The sequence below is a fragment of the Leiobunum rupestre genome, chromosome 2 (assembly GCF_980474605.1).
Source record: "Leiobunum rupestre chromosome 2, qqLeiRupe1.1.hap1, whole genome shotgun sequence".
Taxonomy (NCBI): Eukaryota; Metazoa; Arthropoda; class Arachnida; order Opiliones; family Sclerosomatidae; genus Leiobunum; species Leiobunum rupestre.
Window position 1 is genome coordinate 65,340,292 of NC_143385.1, and position 23,978 is coordinate 65,364,269.

Below are 23,978 nucleotides of genomic sequence, written 5' to 3' on the forward strand. Positions count from 1 at the left end.
TGTTTTGTTCAATGAAAACGGTTAGGCCGCATGACATTTCGAACCGCCTTGTTAGGTTCATAACAGAGAGCCATCTTTCGTGAATTAGAAGGAAATTATCGCGTCGTTAAAATGTACGTCGCTTGTCCGAAGGCGTGCATGAACCTTTATAATAACGTAGGCCATGGTTAATCATCTCAGACTAATATGAGTAACTTATTAACTAAATGTCATTGTGTAAGTTATGAATTCAAATAGTGCGCACATGTATCTGACCAATCCGGAAGTATATCCTGTTTATTATTTCTGGTAGAGGTCACGTGACCTGCTTAGCATAAATTATCTCTCTGATCAGATGGCATCGTCTTTTAAAAAAGTTTAAAACGTTAGCTTTAAAGTTACGGTTTTTCGGAGGGTTTTTACAATCACCGTGTCTGTCTGTCTGGGCTGCGAACGCGTACGCATTTTCGGGGCAAAGTGTAATCACTGCGTTCGCAGTTTCTTGGAATTAGGGAAGAGCTTTTTCCAAGAGAGATCTCTTTATTATCATTACGTGTAGTGTAAATTTTTTTCAATTTGCGTTAGTATCGGGCGGGATTCGAACCCGCGCCTTCATGCACTACAGGTGAGCGTTCTACCATAGAACTTGTTGAGGTGAACGGTAATAGTTAGTGCAGGGAGCTGTTGGCTCGCGTGGCTTGAAGGGCTTGCCACCACCCTCCTACGCAACGTAACCCGGCCCAGTCGCGTAGCTAGGAAAATTGGGCCCCAATGCAAGATAAGAAAATGGGCCCTGTGCGTTGGCCTATTTACGTCACTGGCTTCCAATATCGTGATAATGACATCACGGTAATACTATCTATAAACATATACATGTATACGGCGTTCTTTCGTGAGACAGCTGATCGGACAATTGAATAACTTGAAAGAATGTAAGTAAAGGTTTGTGGGCCCCAATGCGTATTTACGCCACTGACCCGGCCACCTGAATTAATGACTTTAAAAAAGTCGCTTGATGACTTAAACGGGAACGTCCAAGCTTTTCCAAATATGGGTTTATTTCCGTATCAAAAGACTAACAAGACGTTCAATATACTAACACGTACCTTTTTTGTCTTGAAAAAATAGCGTTCGGCCCAAAAAGTTGAAACGAAAAACAAGTTGGCAAGCCAAAATATACCTCTCCTCGGAAGAATTGTCTCTAGTGGTATTAATTTATCGAGATAACCCTTAAAGATATATCTCCGCAATTTAGAGTTATGTGTTAAAAATGTTATCCCAGTTCTATCCCGCCCGGTATAAAATTTTAATTATAATTATAATAATTGAGACGAAACGACCAATTTTAATTTATTCAGAATATCATAAGTTAAGTAGTTACAACAGTGAGTTAGACGTACTATAACAATGCACAATTGAATTAAACCCTTTTTACAGTACAAGTTTATCAGTTGAATATAATACGAAGCAAATTTTAATGAAAGAAATATCTACATTATAACCGAGGGGCAGCTCACTCCAATGATTATTAGGACATCCTCGTATGATTAAATCATGATTAGATTAGATTAAAATTAAATCTGTAGCTTTGGCTGTACAAAGATTAAAAATGATTAAATCATGATTAAATTTTTAGTCATGATTATTAGGATACCCTGTCACAAAGTGATCTGCCCCTCGATTATAACGACCGTTCGCTTTTTGGTTTATAATTTTAACGGAATCGGGCCGATTTTAATTAAACGATAGTTTATCAAAATTTTGTTAAAATAATATTCCCTAAGGCCGCGCGATAAATTTACGATAATAATTCCCCGTCGCCGTTATATCGAAAATATTTAGTTGATTCGGGATTGCCAGAACTGTAATGTTGTGGGCGAGTGATTAGAAAATAAAATGGCAACCAGAATTATGCAAAATTATAAATGTTTATTTTTATTCAGAACAGTCTATGGAACGTTCTAGATTTAACTTTCATCAATAACCCAACAATATATATCCCTTCTACGTAATTGTACAGAACTGGTACTCAAGTGTCTAAGACTAGATTTGTCTTAGTTCATCGTGATTGAAAAATAAACCAAAACACACTTACACTTAAGTAAATATCATAAATTATACTGAGTAATTTTAACTAAATTCAAACTACCAAACTATAAACTCTGTCTTAATTAACAGCTGAGAGCTGTTCGCTACGAATTACTTCCAATCTACTTAATTAGCCTCACAGGTTGAGTTGATAATTTCAAGGGTATAATTAGGTTATTCCAATTCAAAAAATAATAACAATCAATTTTATCTTACAGCTGACTTGAGTTAGTTCACAATTACTTTAACACTTTCAGTCTTAAACACGCACTGTTCATACACTTAAGTCCATTCACTCACGTTCCAAACGCGAAACACATTTTAACTCTTTTCTTGACCGAAGACCGAACATACTAATTAAAACCGCAAAGTTACCTTATAACTTTTGACCGACACCAGGACCCCGTCCTGTAGTAGTTCGTCTGACAGCCAAGAACTAAGAAATACTAAATCTTCCATATTGACGGCAACGGCCTTATATACTTTTATTTTGTGTTTTTATTTACCCGTCGAGATTTGACTAAAGTTCGAAAAATTGAAGAGATTATATTTTTTACCCAGTTTGATTGATAGTTCTCCACACGGTGGTGCTATATTATTACTTAGATATAGTTTCCGCGGGAGTTTTGAATAATTATCCTTTTTCTAAGCGATATTAAAAGGTAACAATGAACTACTTTTTGTGTATTAACGAAATTTTGTTAAGAATTAAACAAAAATTTAAAACAAAACAAAAAACCGTACCAAAGAATAAACAAACAAAGTTCAATAAACAATATATACAGATATTGTATTAATCCGTTTAGTAAAAAAAACCCGCCTTATCATAATGGTTCCTTTACTTTAATATTTTCCCTAAGGAAGTCAATGGCTCGGCGGTGATCTATCCGCATTGTTACAATGCGACCCGAGTTCAATTCCTGATCACGATCAAATTTTACATTAAAATACTAAAATATTTAATTAAATATAAGATTAATATAATTTACAAATATTTAAAATGATGTAGAATAAATTATAGTACCTAACATTATAACTTTGTAAAGGACATTCGCCAAAGCTGTTTTTTAGAAAAACACCGCAACTTAGCAAGCGTTGGTGGCTGAGTGGTTAGAGTACATCTCTTGCACGAGGCAGACCCGGGTTCGATTCCCGGCCGGCGCCAATGAATCGCAAATTGATACTAAGACGAATACCGTGTACAATTGGTGGAAACCCTGACATTGGACGTTGAGAGGTTGCATAGCACTCGGTCCGTCCCAAAGTCATTAAGAAAAAGTTGGAGAGAAAACGCCCGTACAAACACAACAGACTCAACATCCACAACACGAACTCAACATTCACAACCTACACATAAACATTACAATAATGAAATATCCAATCAAATTGAGTTAAAACCGTCACGACGGTGAGCGTTAACGAAAAAGCACCATCAAACCCAACCGCAAATTTATCCGTTAACGCTCACCGTCGCACGGTGGTTTTGCCAACCCTTCGACAGTCCTAGCAACTGCGAACGCAGAAATTTCGAGAAACTGCGGCGAACGTGTTCGCAGGCCTCACAAACAGACAGACACGGTGGTTGTATAACCCCTCCTAGGGGACTTTATCCCCTCGGAGAGGTAATAACGCCAGGTGTTTGGGTCTGAATTTTCGCCGCCATCCTAGGGCGATTTGCGAACTATCCTAACTTTTAAAATCGCGCAATTTAGGCTTAGGTCTCTTATAACTGGAACGCGCCTCGCGTACAAAACATATTTTATGCGTCTTTTACGTTGTTTTTCTGTCTCACCGACTTCTCACCAGGTGTCGTGGCGGACGCGCGCTTTTCGATTTCCCGAAATTTCTTTATTTTAGTAAAAATTAACCACTCAATATTTTTTGATGCGGTTTTCGCCATAAATTTTAGTTTTTAATGGGCTATAGGGCTATCTAACTGGTTAAAGCTTGACCGTTCCCCTTTAAGCTGGTTTCACACTCGACGGAAAATATGCCGAGCTGAAAATTGATTCCAATTCGATATACCGCTAACGTTCAACTTTACGCTGCTAATTTTCCGTTGAGTGTGAAACCGAGCGGTACACTGCCGTACCTTTGACCAGTGGCGGCCCCAGGATATTACTATGGGTAGGCTACTTAATTCTAAACAAAACTGTGACAAAACCGGTTTATTTTTAATAATTTACAAAAGAAATGTACATAACTGTTTAAATGTACTCGGAAGTTTTTTTTTAGTCGATTAGCATAACAATGCACATAATTATGGGCAACATCCTCCAACAGCATTCTCCATTTTCACTTACAATTGTTGCAAAAACACTTGCCAGTTGCCACGCTTTATTTTATCTTTATTTTGGAAATTCGGACTCGGAGAGTCGGAAAACCGTGCAATTTATCATCTGTCTAACGATGCAACACTTTTTGAAGTAGCTAGTTTAGCAACTACAACGAATCAAGGCTGCGTTCGAAAACATATTAGAAATCACTGTTCAGTGTTCGCAACTTAAAAACAGCAGGCTTTTAATTCGGATTTTGATATTTCTAGTTTCGCAAATCATTTTAGCGGGCTGTTCGGCAGTAGCGGCGCTAAGGGTGGGCTGAAGTGGTCTTTAGCCCCCCTGCCTTTCTGAGAGGGGCCACATATTTCTTTTAAAAGGGCCACATATTTATAATTAAGAGGCCACATATTTCAATTTATGAATTTTCTTTATCTCTAGAAATTGTTTTTAAAAAAAAATTTCTGAGAAAAAAATCAATTTGTTTACTCAATAGTAGACCATAAACACTTAGATTCGGGAGGAAGGGAGTGGAAATTGATAGAAAGTTGAATGGACAATAGAAAGAAAAGAAAGGGAATTTAGGGAAATACCCCGGGCATGCACGTATCCCCTCCAGGTCAGATACAACGTCATAGGGGTCCAGTAAACGCGACGAGAGCCGCACGAAGAAAACGACCTTGCTCTTCTCGCTTCTTGGAAAATTTATAAGGGGTCACTAAATTTGTAAAATGGAGTGTAGCTACACTCCATGGTTCTAAGGGCCACAAAATTCTTAGGGGCCACCAAATAATTAGCCCACCTGTGAAAAAACCTTAGTGCCGCTACTGCTGTTCGGGGCCCCTTCATCTAGATTTGAGGCCCCTACAAGCGTAATAAAAGTAGGCTGTAGCCTGCGTAGCCTACCCCTTGCGCCGCCACTGCCTTTGACAGTGCTAAATGGAACTCGCGAACTCTTGAAAATATGTACCTTTAACAGTGCTAAATGCACGAACTCGGTGTATAGATTATCTGAGACTGTCTTACCCCTCGTGTGAAACCAACTTTATTTATAATTATTATTATTTTAAATAGAAAAGTTGTGGTAGAATGTATTTTAAGTTTTTGTTTATATTTACCTAGTTGTTTGTTTCATGTAAGGTCAAGTATTTATGTTAATTTTTAAAACAAAGGCTTAGTAATAATTTGGTTAGAAGACTTGGCGACAAGTAGCTACTTCAAGTAATTAATCCATGATGAATGCTTTAAGTTGATCGCAGTCGCGCACGTGGAAAAATTTGCTCTCCACAATTTATGTCATTCCGCATTTTACATTATTTCTCGCTAGGCGGCGACCGTAACCCGCGTAGGATGCTTTTTTTTTGCCTTGCGGCTTATCCTTTAGCAGTTAGTTAATCCATGTTTATGCCACCAGGTTTAACAGACATTTGGCCTAACTGGCGCTAGTTACGTTAAAAAAATGTCGTGGCGCGTGGTTAGTAGACGATATTTCGGTGTAAAATATACTCCCTTTAAGCAAAAGCCCTCTAAATGTTAAATCGATACCTTTTGAATGCTTTGATAGTACTGACAACTTCGGCTGTTCCCATGACAAAACCAAGTAAAAGCCATTTTATTGAATTTTTAGATATTTCAGTCTCTTTATGTCGATTAACACAATTTCTTTTGGTAACGTAAGAGGTATTTACCGGCGTAGCTGGTACAGGAATGTTTGAATTTTTTTTCTGCGGGTAATGCGCGTATTTACTGGAATTTACTACTAACTCGAAATTTTTCAAAATTGTTGTTTACTAGGTTTTCCCATGAAACAGCCGGCTTAGTCTATTTAACAATGTACCTCTTGTTTCAGTTCAAAAGCCTAATTAATATGCAAATTTTAAATAAAAATATACATCAAATAACCATAACCGCAGGCTTAAGAGTATTTTAATCTTAAATTTTTCAATTAATTTCCGAAGAATTAATAATTGGCGTGTTCCAATTATTTTGGACATCGTACGTATTTAATTGAAAATTCACGCTTTTTAGCGCCTCCTACTATCAAGTTAATAAGACGCGATCGAAGCTTCAACCAGCGCAATTTCGATCCCAATTCCCCGATTAACCTCAAAGTGGGCGTGCCTTCCTAAACCTATACCATCTGTTCAACAAATTAGAGCCTTACATAAAATTTTGAAATGTCACCTGACTCTACAAGGGAAGGCGCGCCGACAATCAGTCTCAACTGTCACTAGTCGCCACTATTTAAACCGTAATTGGCCTTTACATTGACTGTCAACCCATACTGACAAATCGTATTGTAACTACATACAAAGTACAATATCACTTGTCACTTCATTTTAAACTATCGACTAGTCTTTACCGTAGCGTTTTTCGCCAAAAAATCTATAACGTTTTTTTTTCCTATTAATTTTCGATAGGTTAGACTTAGATTGACCCAGCCCATGTTGAATCATATATGAGCTTTGCCAAAAAAAAATGACGTCATCGCGTGGGTAAAGGGTTATTTTGTAATATTTTTTTTTATAACGCGTATATTTTTCTTTCATTATTTACTTTGAAGTTTCCGTAGCGACCACATGTGACAGTTCGGTCCGAAATTTAATTTAATTTTATTAATTGTCATTTGAAAACGTATTTTACGAGATATATATCCCAAAAGAAAAATTGTAAGTCTTTTTAAACGTTATAAATTTGTATATAATTGTTTATTGGTTTTTGGAAAGTGGAGTTACGATGGTTTGATATTATCCGTTTTATTCGCTAATGGGCGTTAGAATTAAAGTGTAAATTTGTTTCATGTGTAAATTGTTACGTTTTTAGATTTTTAAGTCTAGTTTAAAGTACTTGTTAATTAATCTTCGTTAAAACATCTTAAAATTAAATTCAGTTATTGATTGTGGTAATATTATAATTTCTAACGAACCTTTCTGACCCCGATATTGATCTATAGCTGTTTTTTATCTAGCGCTTTTTTCTGATTAGATTTATTTAAATTATTATTTAAATATTGCTATTTCAAATAATTTCGAAGCAAATAATTTATTTATTTGAATAATATATTTTGAAATTTATCGATTTTACACTTACTACGCAATATGACGATTATTTATTGTCATTAACATTATGACGATTATTTATTGTCATTAACATTATGACGATTATTTATTGTCATTAACATTATGACGATTATTTATTGTCATTAACATTATGACGATTATTTATTGTCATTAACATTATGACGATTATTTATTGTCATTAACATTATGACGATTATTTATTGTCATTAACATTATGACGATTATTTATTGTCATTAACATTATGACGATTATTTATTGTCATTAACATTATGACGATTATTTATTGTCATTAACATTATGACGATTATTTATTGTCATTAACATTATGACGATTATTTATTGTCATTAACATTATGACGATTATTTATTGTCATTAACATTATGACGATTATTTATTGTCATCAACATTATGACGATTATTTATTGTCATTAACATTATGACGATTATTTATTGTCATTAACATTATGACGATTATTTATTGTCATTAACATTATGACGATTATTTATTGTCATTAACATTATGACGATTATTTATTGTCATTAACATTATGACGATTATTTATTGTCATTAACATTATGACGATTATTTATTGTCATTAACATTATGACGATTATTTATTGTCATTAACATTATGACGATTATTTATTGTCATTAACATTATGACGATTATTTATTGTCATTAACATTATGACGATTATTTATTGTCATTAACATTATGACGATTATTTATTGTCATTAACATTATGACGATTATTTATTGTCATTAACATTATGACGATTATTTATTGTCATTAACATTATGACGATTATTTATTGTCATTAACATTATGACGATTATTTATTGTCATTAACATTATGACGATTATTTATTGTCATTAACATTATGACGATTATTTATTGTCATTAACATTATGACGATTATTTATTGTCATTAACATTATGACGATTATTTATTGTCATTAACATTATGACGATTATTTATTGTCATCATTAATATAATTAATTTCCCATATAATATAAATAATCGATATTTAAATGTCAATTAAAAAGTATTTCCACATTTATGCAAATTAAACTAGTTGGAAAAGATTTTACCAGTATTTGGATGACCTAATTGAAAGATGAATCTTCAAATTTATATAGCCTCGGAGGGTACCTATTAAAATAAATCTTTCGAAACTCTCTAACGCACGAAGATTTGGAAGCGATGTAGTTATCCTTCCAGAAAATGTCTCAACGTTATGATTTTTCCAGTTTCTTTTTCCTTGTTTCTAGCAGACGATGGAACAGGACTTGTTGAGTCGGGACCGGGTCGGCGTCCAGGACTTTGTCTTGTTGGAGGACTACCGTAGCGAGTCAGCCTTCACCGACAACCTTAGGAAGAGGTTCAAGGAAAATGTCATCTATGTAAGTTGTTGGTTAGATTTTACGACGTTAATCTCTTGTATCGTTTTCGAGCAAATAGATCCCAGTCGCGTACTCTTAAAACGACGAGAAACAACTATTCGCGATCAGGGCTGGATATAAAGATATTTTTTAATAGTCAGCCTGACTAGTGAGCCTCCTATCTTAATTTATTTTAAGTGACTAGTGGGGGTAAAAATGGAGTTCTAAAAACCAGGACAGCCAACCTTTTGCTTTACCCGTCAGAATTAAATAGGAAGTTATTATCACTTAAGTTACATGACTTTGGCCGATCACAATTTTTTCAAAATAAAATGGGATTGATGAATGATGAATTTATGATATTCGCCATATTTTATGAATATTTAGGTTAATTAATTTCGATTTATTTTAGTAGTCGGAGCATTTATTTTAGTAGTCGGAGCATTTATTTTAGTAGTCGGAGCATTTATTTTAGTAGTCGGAGCATTTATTTTAGTAGTCGGAGCATTTATTTTAGTAGTCGGAGCATTTATTTTAGTAGTCGGAGCATTTATTTTAGTAGTCGGAGCATTTATTTTAGTAGTCGGAGCATTTATTTTAGTAGTCGGAGCATTTATTTTAGTAGTCGGAGCATTTATTTTAGTAGTCGGAGCATTTATTTTAGTAGTCGGAGCATTTATTTTAGTAGTCGGAGCATTTATTTTAGTAGTCGGAGCATTTATTTTAGTAGTCGGAGCATTTATTTTAGTAGTCGGAGCATTTATTTTAGTAGTCGGAGCATTTATTTTAGTAGTCGGAGCATTTATTTTAGTAGTCGGAGCATTTATTTTAGTAGTCGGAGCATTTATTTTAGTAGTCGGAGCATTTATTTTAGTAGTCGGAGCATTTATTTTAGTAGTCGGAGCATTTATTTTAGTAGTCGGAGCATTTATTTTAGTAGTCGGAGCATTTATTTTAGTAGTCGGAGCATTTATTTTAGTAGTCGGAGCATTTATTTTAGTAGTCGGAGCATTTATTTTAGTAGTCGGAGCATTTATTTTAGTAGTCGGAGCATTTATTTTAGTAGTCGGAGCATTTATTTTAGTAGTCGGAGCATTTATTTTAGTAGTCGGAGCATTTATTTTAGTAGTCGGAGCATTTATTTTAGTAGTCGGAGCATTTATTTTAGTAGTCGGAGCATTTATTTTAGTAGTCGGAGCATTTATTTTAGTAGTCGGAGCATTTATTTTAGTAGTCGGAGCATTTATTTTAGTAGTCGGAGCATTTATTTTAGTAGTCGGAGCATTTATTTTAGTAGTCGGAGCATTTATTTTAGTAGTCGGAGCATTTATTTTAGTAGTCGGAGCATTTATTTTAGTAGTCGGAGCATTTATTTTAGTAGTCGGAGCATTTATTTTAGTAGTCGGAGCATTTATTTTAGTAGTCGGAGCATTTATTTTAGTAGTCGGAGCATTTATTTTAGTAGTCGGAGCATTTATTTTAGTAGTCGGAGCATTTATTTTAGTAGTCGGAGCATTTATTTTAGTAGTCGGAGCATTTATTTTAGTAGTCGGAGCATTTATTTTAGTAGTCGGAGCATTTATTTTAGTAGTCGGAGCATTTATTTTAGTAGTCGGAGCATTTATTTTAGTAGTCGGAGCATTTATTTTAGTAGTCGGAGCATTTATTTTAGTAGTCGGAGCATTTATTTTAGTAGTCGGAGCATTTATTTTAGTAGTCGGAGCATTTATTTTAGTAGTCGGAGCATTTATTTTAGTAGTCGGAGCATTTATTTTAGTAGTCGGAGCATTTATTTTAGTAGTCGGAGCATTTATTTTAGTAGTCGGAGCATTTATTTTAGTAGTCGGAGCATTTATTTTAGTAGTCGGAGCATTTATTTTAGTAGTCGGAGCATTTATTTTAGTAGTCGGAGCATTTATTTTAGTAGTCGGAGCATTTATTTTAGTAGTCGGAGCATTTATTTTAGTAGTCGGAGCATTTATTTTAGTAGTCGGAGCATTTATTTTAGTAGTCGGAGCATTTATTTTAGTAGTCGGAGCATTTATTTTAGTAGTCGGAGCATTTATTTTAGTAGTCGGAGCATTTATTTTAGTAGTCGGAGCATTTATTTTAGTAGTCGGAGCATTTATTTTAGTAGTCGGAGCATTTATTTTAGTAGTCGGAGCATTTATTTTAGTAGTCGGAGCATTTATTTTAGTAGTCGGAGCATTTATTTTAGTAGTCGGAGCATTTATTTTAGTAGTCGGAGCATTTATTTTAGTAGTCGGAGCATTTATTTTAGTAGTCGGAGCATTTATTTTAGTAGTCGGAGCATTTATTTTAGTAGTCGGAGCATTTATTTTAGTAGTCGGAGCATTTATTTTAGTAGTCGGAGCATTTATTTTAGTAGTCGGAGCATTTATTTTAGTAGTCGGAGCATTTATTTTAGTAGTCGGAGCATTTATTTTAGTAGTCGGAGCATTTATTTTAGTAGTCGGAGCATTTATTTTAGTAGTCGGAGCATTTATTTTAGTAGTCGGAGCATTTATTTTAGTAGTCGGAGCATTTATTTTAGTAGTCGGAGCATTTATTTTAGTAGTCGGAGCATTTATTTTAGTAGTCGGAGCATTTATTTTAGTAGTCGGAGCATTTATTTTAGTAGTCGGAGCATTTATTTTAGTAGTCGGAGCATTTATTTTAGTAGTCGGAGCATTTATTTTAGTAGTCGGAGCATTTATTTTAGTAGTCGGAGCATTTATTTTAGTAGTCGGAGCATTTATTTTAGTAGTCGGAGCATTTATTTTAGTAGTCGGAGCATTTATTTTAGTAGTCGGAGCATTTATTTTAGTAGTCGGAGCATTTATTTTAGTAGTCGGAGCATTTATTTTAGTAGTCGGAGCATTTATTTTAGTAGTCGGAGCATTTATTTTAGTAGTCGGAGCATTTATTTTAGTAGTCGGAGCATTTATTTTAGTAGTCGGAGCATTTATTTTAGTAGTCGGAGCATTTATTTTAGTAGTCGGAGCATTTATTTTAGTAGTCGGAGCATTTATTTTAGTAGTCGGAGCATTTATTTTAGTAGTCGGAGCATTTATTTTAGTAGTCGGAGCATTTATTTTAGTAGTCGGAGCATTTATTTTAGTAGTCGGAGCATTTATTTTAGTAGTCGGAGCATTTATTTTAGTAGTCGGAGCATTTATTTTAGTAGTCGGAGCATTTATTTTAGTAGTCGGAGCATTTATTTTAGTAGTCGGAGCATTTATTTTAGTAGTCGGAGCATTTATTTTAGTAGTCGGAGCATTTATTTTAGTAGTCGGAGCATTTATTTTAGTAGTCGGAGCATTTATTTTAGTAGTCGGAGCATTTATTTTAGTAGTCGGAGCATTTATTTTAGTAGTCGGAGCATTTATTTTAGTAGTCGGAGCATTTATTTTAGTAGTCGGAGCATTTATTTTAGTAGTCGGAGCATTTATTTTAGTAGTCGGAGCATTTATTTTAGTAGTCGGAGCATTTATTTTAGTAGTCGGAGCATTTATTTTAGTAGTCGGAGCATTTATTTTAGTAGTCGGAGCATTTATTTTAGTAGTCGGAGCATTTATTTTAGTAGTCGGAGCATTTATTTTAGTAGTCGGAGCATTTATTTTAGTAGTCGGAGCATTTATTTTAGTAGTCGGATGCCATGACTAGTGCCTTATGTCCAACCCTGTTCGCGACCGAAACGAGTCTAGGTGGCGTAACGGCGCTTCTCCTATGATCTAGTGCAGCGGCTCCTAAAAGGTGTTCCACGGAACCTTGGGGTCCCATGGAAGGGTCACAGGCGTTCCGAGAATTTGCAGCGCGGCCATCTTTGTTTGTGTCTTTTAAAATAAGTAAAAAAAATTAGTTGGGCGTCCGCCAGAATTAGGGGGATAATTTAGGGTTCCATAGCAAAAACAAAATGGGAACCGTTGTTCTAGTGTCTGCTACAGACCAATTAATAAGTCATAAGAACGTTTTTCTCTTAAATAAACTTATCAAAATATAAGCAAACGACGCAAAAATGATATTAAAATGCAAGTATCATTATTTATAAAGTCAAATTTATGAATAACGATGAGGAAAAACTAGCTTAAGACGCTACCTATCAAGGTTTCAATGGCGAAACAAAGTGAGCGTGGCGATAGTTTTCGGTTGTGATTCGTGAATTTAGTACCGAAACATTTATCGGGAAAACGAAAGACTCGCCATTTTCTGAGCGTTTCAAACAAAATAACCTGAATCTGGCAACTCTGCTATCTTTTTGGTGAATTACTGTGTTGCATTTGCCTGGCAGCGCTGTAACGCTTCCCACCAAAGGAGGGCTACATTTTAACGTTGCGAAAACTGGTTTCATTGCTTCTGATTCACGAAAGATGGCTCTCTGATCCGAACCTTTTCCATTGAGACAAAAACCATTTATTTAAGTCCATTTAAATTAATTAAAATTAAGGAAATTTAAGCGTCTTTAAAGAAGCTAAGAAAAGTAAATTACATCTCAAATTTGTTGTAACGCAACAGTTCGCACTGGAAACATTACCAGGACAACGACGGTCCACATACGAGAGAACCTAGTGGCCGGAATTGTCGAACTAAAATGGCAGGAATTAATTGATGAAATTTAACGTGCACGGGCCTTTATAATAACGTAGGCAATGGGGTCTAGATACGAGAGAACCTAGTGGCCGGAATTGTCCAACTAAATTGGCAGAAATTAATTGAAGAAATATCCCGTGCACGGGCCTTTATAATAACGTAGGCAATGGGGTCTAGATACGAGAGAACCTAGTGGCCGGAATTGTCGAACTAAAATGGCAGGAATTAATTGATGAAATTTAACGTGCACGGGCCTTTATAATAACGTAGGCAATGGGGTCTAGATACGAGAGAACCTAGTGGCCGGAATTGTCCAACTAAATTGGCAGAAATTAATTGAAGAAATATCCCGTGCACGGGCCTTTATAATAACGTAGGCAATGGGGTCTAGATACGAGAGAACCTAGTGGCCGGAATTGTCCTCTAGTTGGAATGCTTATCGCGGCAGATTTTCTTATTGATGTGGCTGACGGTTTTTTTTTGACGTCATTATGTTAACTGAGCAAACAGCAACGTGAGAGGGGCGCGCGCAGAGGGGATTTTATCTCTCGTAGGCGGGGCCAAAGCCATCAGAGTGATCTTACCATACGCGATACGGCAAGATAAGCATTCCAAGTAGAGGTATGGATTCCTGATTACGATAATTAATAAATCTGATAGTAGAGACCAAGTAAATTTGGTTTCTTTATGAATTTCAATATAACGCGAGTCAACAATCTAATGATCTTGATCAACGAAGCCCAGAAACTGCCCGACTCCCCTGAAATATTGTTTCATCTCGCCGATTTAGTCAACCTCGAAAAATACGAAAATAGAAAGTAATTCCCCCCACCCGGAAAAAAAGATGGTTTTTAAACACGCCAACATTATAAATCAATTTACAAGCAGTAGTGGTTACGGGAAACTTTTTACTGATTAAACCTTCTTATTGTTCCTGTTTTTAACGTCAATGTCCTTCCTTCCAGACTTACATCGGACAAGTACTCGTATCCTTAAATCCTTACCGAGAATTGGGTATTTACGGAAACCAGTACATTGACAAGTACAAAAACTACAATTTGTACGAATTACCTCCTCACATGTAAGTCTTCCATTTTTATTTAATTATTTGTCCCCAATAATGTAAATATTTGTAATAGGCGAAACTATAAGTAAATTTGGTCTTAAAGGGGAATGGTCAAGCTTTAACCAGTTAGATCGCCCTATAGCCCATTGAAAACTAAAATTTATGGCGAAAACCGCATCAAAAAATATTGATTGGTTAATTTTTAATAAAATAAAGAAATTTCGGGAAATCGAAAAGCGCGCGTCCGCCGCGACACCTGATGAGAAGACAGTGAGACAGAAAAACAACGTAAAAGCGCTCGCTGCTGAAGACGCCAAAAATTTGTTTTGCACGCGCGGCGCGTTGCAGTTATACGAGACCTAAGCCTAAATTGTGCGATTTCATAAGTTAGGATAGTTCGCAAATCGCTCATACGGGGTTAGGGGCGCTGGCGGCAGCCCCTTAGATGGCGGCGAAAATTCAAACCCAAACATTTTTCGTTTCAACTTTTTGGGCCAAAAGATATTTTTTCAAGACAAAAAAGGTACGTCTTGTTAATCTTTTGATACGGAAATAAGGCCATATTTGGAAAAGCTTGGCCGTTCCCCTTTAACCAGCTTGTTAAAATGGGGAAACAAAATCACGTGACTACTATATCACCGCCAACTTCGATTCGGTAACTCGTGTTCATAGTTGGCCGTGCGATGGCAAAGAAGAAAATTATTCCTTCCAGATACTGCAGGCAGCTAATTAACTTACACTAATTTATTATAAGATGTTTCAAATAATAAAAATAATTAGATAATTAAGATGAATCGATCAAAATTTAAAAGCAAAATTAGTAAAATGAAATGAATAATAACTCTAAAGGCCTTTTCACACGAGCCAACTTTTCAAATCAAAATGCTGAGTCAGCAAAAATGGATCAGTGATCCATTTTTTTCTCGCGTACTTTTTTGGTGGATCAACTCATCGAACTTTTATTCACACGAACCAACTAGTTTACTCAACACAAGTTGACTCATCTAGTTGGATCAAAAAGTTGGCTCGTGTGAAAAGGCCTTTATTTCTTAAGCTAGAAGGCTCTGCAGTTTTCCACTAAGTCACGTGACTACCATCTTTTCAGTCACCCTGGACTTTATAGTTTCGCCTATTGAAGATAATGACTATTTTAGACATTTTTCAGCGTTTCTCAACGACTACCAGTATGCTCCTCCCCTTAAAAGTCAATCAAATTGGCTCATCTCATTGGTCCGCTCAAACGTACGTCTTCGGACGTGATTGAAATATGGTTGGGCAACGTTTCGAGTCTTTTCGACCCTACCAGTACGCTCGTCCTCCTAAGATCATGATTCCCTTCTCAACGGTTGTCATTCTCGCGTAATATAAATATATTCGTGATACCATAAGACGCGTAATTACAATTAGGCTACGTTCACACGTAAGCGGTAGAAAACTGTTTGAATCGGTTTAAAAAAATTTAGCCTTGTTCGTAAAACTCCTTCGAAACGTTCCAGTTGTTTTAACGCTAATTTTCTTAGCGAACCTTTTTTCAACACTCGCCCGGCTAGCAGCCGAACTGACAAGGAGAGTACCCGAGGTGTTTATTGCCGATTTTGTTCTAAGTCGGGCGAAATGTAGGCCTATAGAGCTCTACCACTTGTATAGGGGTCTACGTCACCAATGCTTTTTCGTATTGAGAAACCCGCTCAAAATGGCGCCCATTACACTGCCAAAGCTAGGGAAAGCAGACGACGTTAAATATCTCTATAGGACATATGAAATTTCCCAAAAGGAGACGTTGCACTACCCATTCGATTTGCCAGGGCAACTGAAAATGTTTTTGACCACTTAAAACAAAAAATCTCCATTTGAAAAAGCATGGGATTTTCTCGATTTCACAGGGTCCTAGCTACACATATTTTTTTTAAATTTGAAAATCACGAAATTGGTAATTTGGACCACATTTAGGTAAATTTCATCAAGTTTGGGTAAATTGGAACATTTTTTGGGGAAAATAAGGAAAAAATCTTATTTTTGTTTTAAGTGGTCAAACACATTTTCGGTTGCCATGGTAAAGCGAATGGGTAGTGCAACGGCTCCTTTTGGGAAATTTCATATCTCATATAGGTCTACATTACGCCCGACTTTGAACAAACTAGGCAATAAACACCTCGGGTACTCTCCTTGTGAGTAGAATATTATCCTCCTTGGTAGTTGATTTTATAAAATAAAAAGTGGCTTTGCCCAACTTGTTGAAATGTTGATCTTACGTCACAAGACACTTCTTTATTAGTATGATCTTCGCACGAGCGATTTGCACGCGCTCTAGTAAAACGCTATATTCCTCTGGCGACTGTAGCGCGCGCTCGTAGCCTTGTTAAAGCAACTTAAGCAAGAGACTGTGACGTAAGAGCCACATTTAAACAAGAAGGCCACGTTACTTTATAAAAAGAACTATTTTTGTTAAAGGGGAACGGCCAAGCTTTTCCAAATATGGCCCTATTTCCGTATCAAAAGATTAACAAGACGTTCAATATACTAACACGTACCTTTTTTTTGTCTTGGAAAAAATAGCTTTTGGCCCAGAAAGTTGAAACGAAAAATAACGCTAGGTGTTTGGGTTCGAATTTTCGCCGCCATCTTAGGGGCTGCCGCCAGCGCCCCTAACCCCGTATGAGCGATTTGCGAACTAGCGTAACTTTTAAAATCGCGCAATTTAGGCTTAGGTCTCTTATAACTGGAAAGCGCCGCGCGTGCAAATTAAAAAAAAACTAAAATCTTTCGCATCTACAGCAGCGCGAGCTTTTTTTTAATCAATTTTAATCGAGCCGGGAGTGTCTCACCGGTTTCTCACCAGGTGTCGCGGCGGACGCGCGCTTTTTAATTTCCCGAAATTTCTTTATTTTGTTAAAATTAACCACTCAATATTTTTTGATGCGGTTTTCACCATAAATTTTAGTTTTTAATGGGCTATAGGGCTATCTAACTGGTTAAAGCTTGACCGTTCCCCTTTAATTGTCATACTTAGGGTTATTATGCTATTTATAGGGATTTCACTTTACGATAAACGAATCTGAATTTTTCTCAGTTTCGCCGTCGCCGATTCGGCGTACAAGTTGATGCTCGAAGAATGCCGCGATCAGTGTATCTTAATTTCCGGAGAAAGTGGTGCCGGCAAAACGGAAGCTTCCAAGAAGGTTTTGCAGTACTTAGCCGCCGCCAGTCACCATTCTGCCACAGTCGAAAGTGTCAAAGACAAGCTACTACAGTCAAATCCTGTCCTTGAAGTAATTTTTGACTTTCTATAATATAGGCGTTTATTGTCTAGGCGGTTATATTTTGACACCATATAGTCGCCGATTTTACGTAAATTCCATAATCGTGTACCATAACATTGAGTTGGGAATATTAATCTAGAGATCCAATCAAATCTGCTCCCCGCGAAACAAGTTTTTGAAAATTACGAATGTGCTGTCTCCTCTAAAATGACGATAAAACGTTATCATATGAACCGTGGCGCCATCCATTATTTTGGAAAAAAAATATTTTTGCCGGAAAACGCGTCTTATTTGAACGAACCATTGAGAGATAGACGGTGCCACGGGTAGAACGATAAAGTTTCCTCGTCATTTGGGAGCAGACGGCAGTATAGATTTTTCCATAAAGTCCCCATCAAAGTCAAATATAGAGTGTGTGGTACCGAGACTGGATAAAAACTAGTTTTTCATTGTACTGCCAAACCTATAGTCAAAGTTCTAGCAGCAACGTTCAGCGGGAGGGCAAGACAGTTGGGGAGGATTTTATGGAAAGAAGTATTCTAATTTTTTAAAAACTTGGTTCGCGAAATACCGAAATCCGACGTTTTGATTGGATCTCTAGATTAATATTCCCAACTCAATGTACCATAAGTGTGTCCAATAGTCGAAATAATAACCATGGAGTGAAACGATGAGCGGACAATCGGGAAATGGCTCTCAGTACAAAAGTAATTGCATACTTATGGTTATACCACAGACCACGTACCCCAAGAAGGACTTGCATCAACCTCGTAAAAAGGTGTCTCAAAAGTGATGCGGATTTGTTTTACAACCAACAGAAAATAGCGCGTGAAAATTGTTCATTTTACGAAATAAAAATAGTCGTGCGCGAGCCATCGTCTACTATACATTTTTTATTATCGCGCGTGCTCGTCTTTGTACCTTCAAAACTGCTTCTACTTGCCGTGAGATGGCGCGCTCTTAAAAAAGCCGCATCACATTCGAGACCCTAATTTTTTTTTAAATTACTACCTATACAAAGACCATACCACCGGAGGTCTATTATCATAGTGCCCTACGCCAGCGTCCACAAGCCCGGACAGGTGACAAATCCAGCATGGGTAGTAGTACCCTACTACTACTACCAGAGATAAATGTCCCTCTTGGGATAGGAGGTGGTCTGTGGTTATACCAACTCACTAATCGTTAAGTTGTCGATTTTATCCGGTTCTTTTTGACGCCGTAGTCGCTAGCTTTATCCGATTGTATTTGACGCCGTGTTCGCCGATTTTATCCGGTTATAGTTGAATATTCGTGTTCGCCGATTTTATCCGGTTATATTTGAAGATTCACGTTCGCGATATTATCCGATTATATTGGAAGACTCGTGTTCGCCGATTTTATCGGGTTATATTTGAAGATTCGTGTTCGCCGATTTTATCGGGTTATATTTGAAGATTCGTGTTCGTCGATTTTATCGGGTTATATTTGAAGATTCGTGTTCGCCGATATTATCGGGTTATATTTGAAGATTCACGTTCGCGATATTATCCGATTATATTGGAAGACTCGTGTTCGCCGATTTTATCGGGTTATATTTGAAGATTCGTGTTCGCCGATTTTATCGGGTTATATTTGAAGATTCGTGTTCGCCGATTTTATCGGGTTATATTTGAAGATTCGTGTTCGCCGATTTTATCGGGTTATATTTGAAGATTCGTGTTCGCCGATTTTATCGGGTTATATTTGAAGATTCGTGTTCGCCGATATTATCGGGTTATATTTGAAGATTCACGTTCGCGATATTATCCGATTATATTGGAAGACTCGTGTTCGCCGATTTTATCGGGTTATATTTGAAGATTCGTGTTCACCGATTTTATCGGGTTATATTTGAAGATTCGTGTTCGCCGATTTTATCGGGTTATATTTGAAGATTCGTGTTCGCCGATATTATCGGGTTATATTTGAAGATTCACGTTCGCGATATTATCCGATTATATTGGAAGACTCGTGTTCGCCGATTTTATCGGGTTATATTTGAAGATTCGTGTTCGCCGATTTTATCGGGTTATATTTGAAGATTCGTGTTCGCCGATTTTATCGGGTTATATTTGAAGATTCGTGTTCGCCGATTTTATCGGGTTATATTTGAAGATTCGTGTTCGCCGATATTATCGGGTTATATTTGAAGATTCGTGTTCGCCGATTTTATCGGGTTATATTTGAAGATTCGTGTTCGCCGATTTTATCGGGTTATATTTGAAGATTCGTGTTCGCCGATTTTATCGGGTTATATTTGAAGATTAGTGTTCGCCGATATTATCGGGTTATATTTGAAGATTCGTGTTCGCCGATTTTATCGGGTTATATTTGAAGATTCGTGTTCGCCGATATTATCGGGTTATATTTGAAGATTCGTGTTCGCCGATATTATCGGGTTATATTTGAAGATTCGTGTTCGCCGATTTTATCGGGTTATATTTGAAGATTCGTGTTCGCCGATATTATCGGGTTATATTTGAAGATTCGTGTTCGCCGATATTATCGGGTTATATTTGAAGATTCGTGTTCGCCGATTTTATCGGGTTATATTTGAAGATTCGTGTTCGCCGATATTATCCGGTTATATTTGACGTTGTATGTAGTCTAAGATTATATGTACGGGTATTTGGTTAATAACAATTTTTAACTTGCAGGCTTTTGGTAACGCCAAAACCAACAGAAATGACAATTCTAGTCGATTTGGCAAATACATGGACATTGAATTTAACTATATGGTATTGTCTAATTTATTCGCCATTAGGCGCCAATTCAGAGCTGCAATAATTAATAATTGTAATTAATGGTGTCAGGGTACCCCGATGGGTGGTCATATCCTCAACTATTTATTGGAGAAATCCAGGGTTGTGCACCAAAATCAGGGCGAAAGAAATTTCCACATCTTCTATCAGCTGGTGATGGGCGCCGATGACGACCTGCTGAAGAAGTTGCAACTGAGGAGGGACCCCATGGCGTACTTCTACTTGAGCCTCGTAAGTCACCCCGCTTTTGAAGTACTTGTCTGGGTTCTAAAAGAATTCATTATCTACAGGGTGACAGCCCCGTGGTTCCTGGACTCGACGACGCCATTCAATTTAAGACTGTTAGAAACGCTCTCGCTGTTATTAATTTCACGCCTGAGGAGGAACTAGTAATTAATTTTTAATTATAATGCTACGCCTAGTGAATTTATAATTTTTTTACGCTACGCCTTCACCGCTTATTTGTTCATTATATTTAACCACGCCTACCGCTTATTTTTTCATCATGTTTAACCACGCCTACCGCTTATTTGTTCATCATGTTTAACCACGCCTACCGCTTATTTGTTCATCATGTTTAACCACACCTACCGCTTATTTGTTCATCATGTTTAACCACACCTACCGCTTATTTGTTCATCATGTTTAACCACACCTACCGCTTATTTGTTCATCATGTTTAACCACACCTACCGCTTATTTGTTCATCATGTTTAACCACACCTACCGCTTATTTGTTCATCATGTTTAACCACACCTACCGCTTATTTGTTCATCATGTTTAACCACACCTACCGCTTATTTGTTCATCATATTTAACCCAGTAGCGGCGCTAAGGTTTTTTCACAGGTGGGCTAATTATTTTGTGGCCCCTAAGAATTTTGTGGCCCTTAGCGGGAACCTTGGATTGACCATATTTCGCAAAAATGGTGAAATCTAAAAAACCCCAGATTTTGCAGGAAGCGAGAAGAGCAAGGTCGTTTTATTGTTGTGGCTCTCGTCGCGTTTTCTGGACCTCTACTGATCTTGTATCCGACCTGGAGGGGACACGAGGTGCATGCCTGGGATATTTCCTTAAATTCCCTTAAGCCCTTTTCTTTTCAACTTTCTCTATTTCCGCTCCCTACTATCTTTTTGAGTAAACGAATTGATTTTGAAAGATGTTTTTCGAGAAAAACGTTTCTTGGCAATAAAACAAATTTCTAGAGATAAAGAAAATTCTTAAATTAAAATATGTGGCCTCTTAATTATAAACATGTGGCCCATCTAAAAAATGCAGGGGGGCTAAAGCCCACTTCAGCCCACCCTTAGTGACGCTACTGATTTAACCACGCCTACCGCTTATTTGTCCATCATATTTAACCACGCCTACCGTTTATTTGTTCATATTTAACCACGCCTAACGCTTATTTTTTTCATCATATTTAACCACGCCTACCGTTTATTTGTTCATCATATTTAACCACGCCTACCGCTTATTTGTCATCGTATTCATTGGAGATAATGGCATTCATTTAAAAACGTTTTTAATAGGCATTGTTCTCTATCGTCGCCTCTGTTCTACACTTGGGTAACACGGGATTTATGGAAGATGGCGGAATGGCCACCATAGCTCAAGACAAACCTGTCAAGGCCATTTCCGAAGTAAATAGCTCTACCCTGGTGAAGCTAATTTTATCACCCGACAATTGTAATTTCTTTCAGTTACTAGGCTGCAGCGAAGACGATCTTAGACAAGCACTGACCAATCGTACCATAGAAGTCAATCGCGAATACGTTAGCACCCCACTGAATCGAGACCAAGCCATCTATGCTAGGGACGCCTTGGCCAAAGCTGTTTATGAGCGCTTATTTTGTTGGTTAGTGAAGAAACTGAACTCTTCATTGCATACTGAAGTAAGAAAAAGTACTTAAAGGGGAACGGCCAAGCTTTTCCAAATATCGCCTTATTTGCATATCAAAAGATGAACAAGACGTTCAATATACTTACACGTACCTTTTGTCTTGAAAAAATAGTTTTTGGCCTAAAAAAGTTGAAACGCCAAATAACGCCAAGTATTTGGGTTTGAATTTTCGCCGCCATCTTAAGGTGTATCGCCAGCGCCAGTAGCACCTTAAGTTAGTGAGCGATTTGCGAAGTATGTTAACTTTTAAAATCGCGCAATTTAGGGTTAGGACTCGTTTAATTGAAACGCGCCGCGCGTGCAAAACAAATCTTTCGCGTCTTCAGCAGCGCGCGCTTTTAAGTTGTTTTTCTGATTTCTCACCAGGTGTCGTGGCGGACGCGCGCTTTTCAATTTCCCGAAATTTCTTTATTTTATTAAAAATGAACCCCTTAATATTTTTTGATGCAGTTTTCGCCATAAATTTTAGTTTTTAACGGGCTATAGGGCTATCTAACTGGTTAACGCTTGACCGTTCCCCTTTACTTTAAAGAATAATTTACAGTTAACCGCAATTTAAACATATTTAGACAAGAAAAGACTGCACTTTGATGGGTTTACTTGATATTTACGGATTTGAAATATTTCAAAGAAACTGGTAAGGTGGAACAACATCTGTCTACGCCTTTAAATGGGCGGGCCAGCCTTTGGCCACGCCTCTTTGGGGTTGAGTTTTGAGATAATTTCTATAATTATTTTAATAGTTTCGAACAATTTTGCATCAATTACTGTAACGAGAAATTGCAACAAGTTTTTATCGAGTTGACATTGAAATCCGAGCAGGAAGAATATAGGAAAGAAGGAATTGAGGTGAATACTAAGAAAAAAATTAAGTTAATAGCGAATTAAGATTATTTTCTTATACGCAGTGGGAACCAGTGACTTATTTCAACAATAAGATTATTTGCGATTTGATTGAGGAAAGGCACAAAGGAATCATATCAATTTTAGACGAAGAGTGTTTGAGACCAGGAGATGCCAGTGACCGAACATTCTTGACTAAACTCGAAACAAATATTGGGAAACACGAACATTTACAAACCTATGCCACTGTCAACAATAAATTAAAGAAAGGATTCAATCGCGATGTAAGTCTTATAATAATCCTAGTTGACTTAGTTTAGTAATTAATTAATGCTGTTTAGGAGTTCCGAATTGTTCACTATGCCGGAGATGTTACTTACAAAGTTGACGGCTTTTTGGATAAAAATAACGACCTGTTGTTCAGGGACTTGAAGAAGGCTATGAGTTCAACGACCAACATCATTACACGTAGTACCTTCTTGGAAAGTGAATTGAACAGCAAGAAACGTCCTGAAACTGTAAGAATTTCTTTCAGTTATCTATTCTTAGCTTTAGGTTTAAGGCTAGTTTCAATGACCCAAGGATTTATTCAATGACCTAGTTTCAGAAACTTTTGCTTAGTGACGTTTTAGTTTGAGGAAGTTGGGCTTAGTGACGTTTTAGTTTGAGGAAGTTGGGCTTAGTGACGTTTTTGTTCGAGGAAATTGGGCTTAGTGACGT

The 23,978-nt window shown here is 36.8% G+C and overlaps 1 protein-coding gene across 8 annotated transcripts in view; it reads left to right on the forward strand.

Annotated features, from left to right (window-relative positions):
• Myo61F (unconventional myosin 61F) overlaps window positions 1-23,978 on the forward strand; it is a 58,260-nt gene that overhangs the window by 29,511 nt on the left and 4,771 nt on the right. For 4 of the 8 annotated variants that reach the window (XM_090166170.1, XM_090166173.1, XM_090166175.1 and 1 more), the window contains 12 exons: window positions 8,705-8,833; window positions 14,368-14,483; window positions 17,539-17,737; window positions 20,407-20,487; window positions 20,563-20,742; window positions 20,802-20,900; window positions 22,045-22,155; window positions 22,216-22,407; window positions 22,985-23,052; window positions 23,159-23,264; window positions 23,324-23,542; window positions 23,600-23,776. In XM_090166170.1, the coding sequence (XP_090022296.1) occupies window positions 8,705-8,833; window positions 14,368-14,483; window positions 17,539-17,737; window positions 20,407-20,487; window positions 20,563-20,742; window positions 20,802-20,900; window positions 22,045-22,155; window positions 22,216-22,407; window positions 22,985-23,052; window positions 23,159-23,264; window positions 23,324-23,542; window positions 23,600-23,776 (1,677 nt within the window). Of the gene's footprint in view, window positions 1-6,871; window positions 7,013-8,701; window positions 8,834-14,367; window positions 14,484-17,538; window positions 17,738-20,406; window positions 20,488-20,562; window positions 20,743-20,801; window positions 20,901-22,044; window positions 22,156-22,215; window positions 22,408-22,984; window positions 23,053-23,158; window positions 23,265-23,323; window positions 23,543-23,599; window positions 23,777-23,978 lie in introns of those variants that run through there. The other 4 variants (XM_090166169.1, XM_090166176.1, XM_090166174.1 and 1 more) reach the window with 2 other exon arrangements.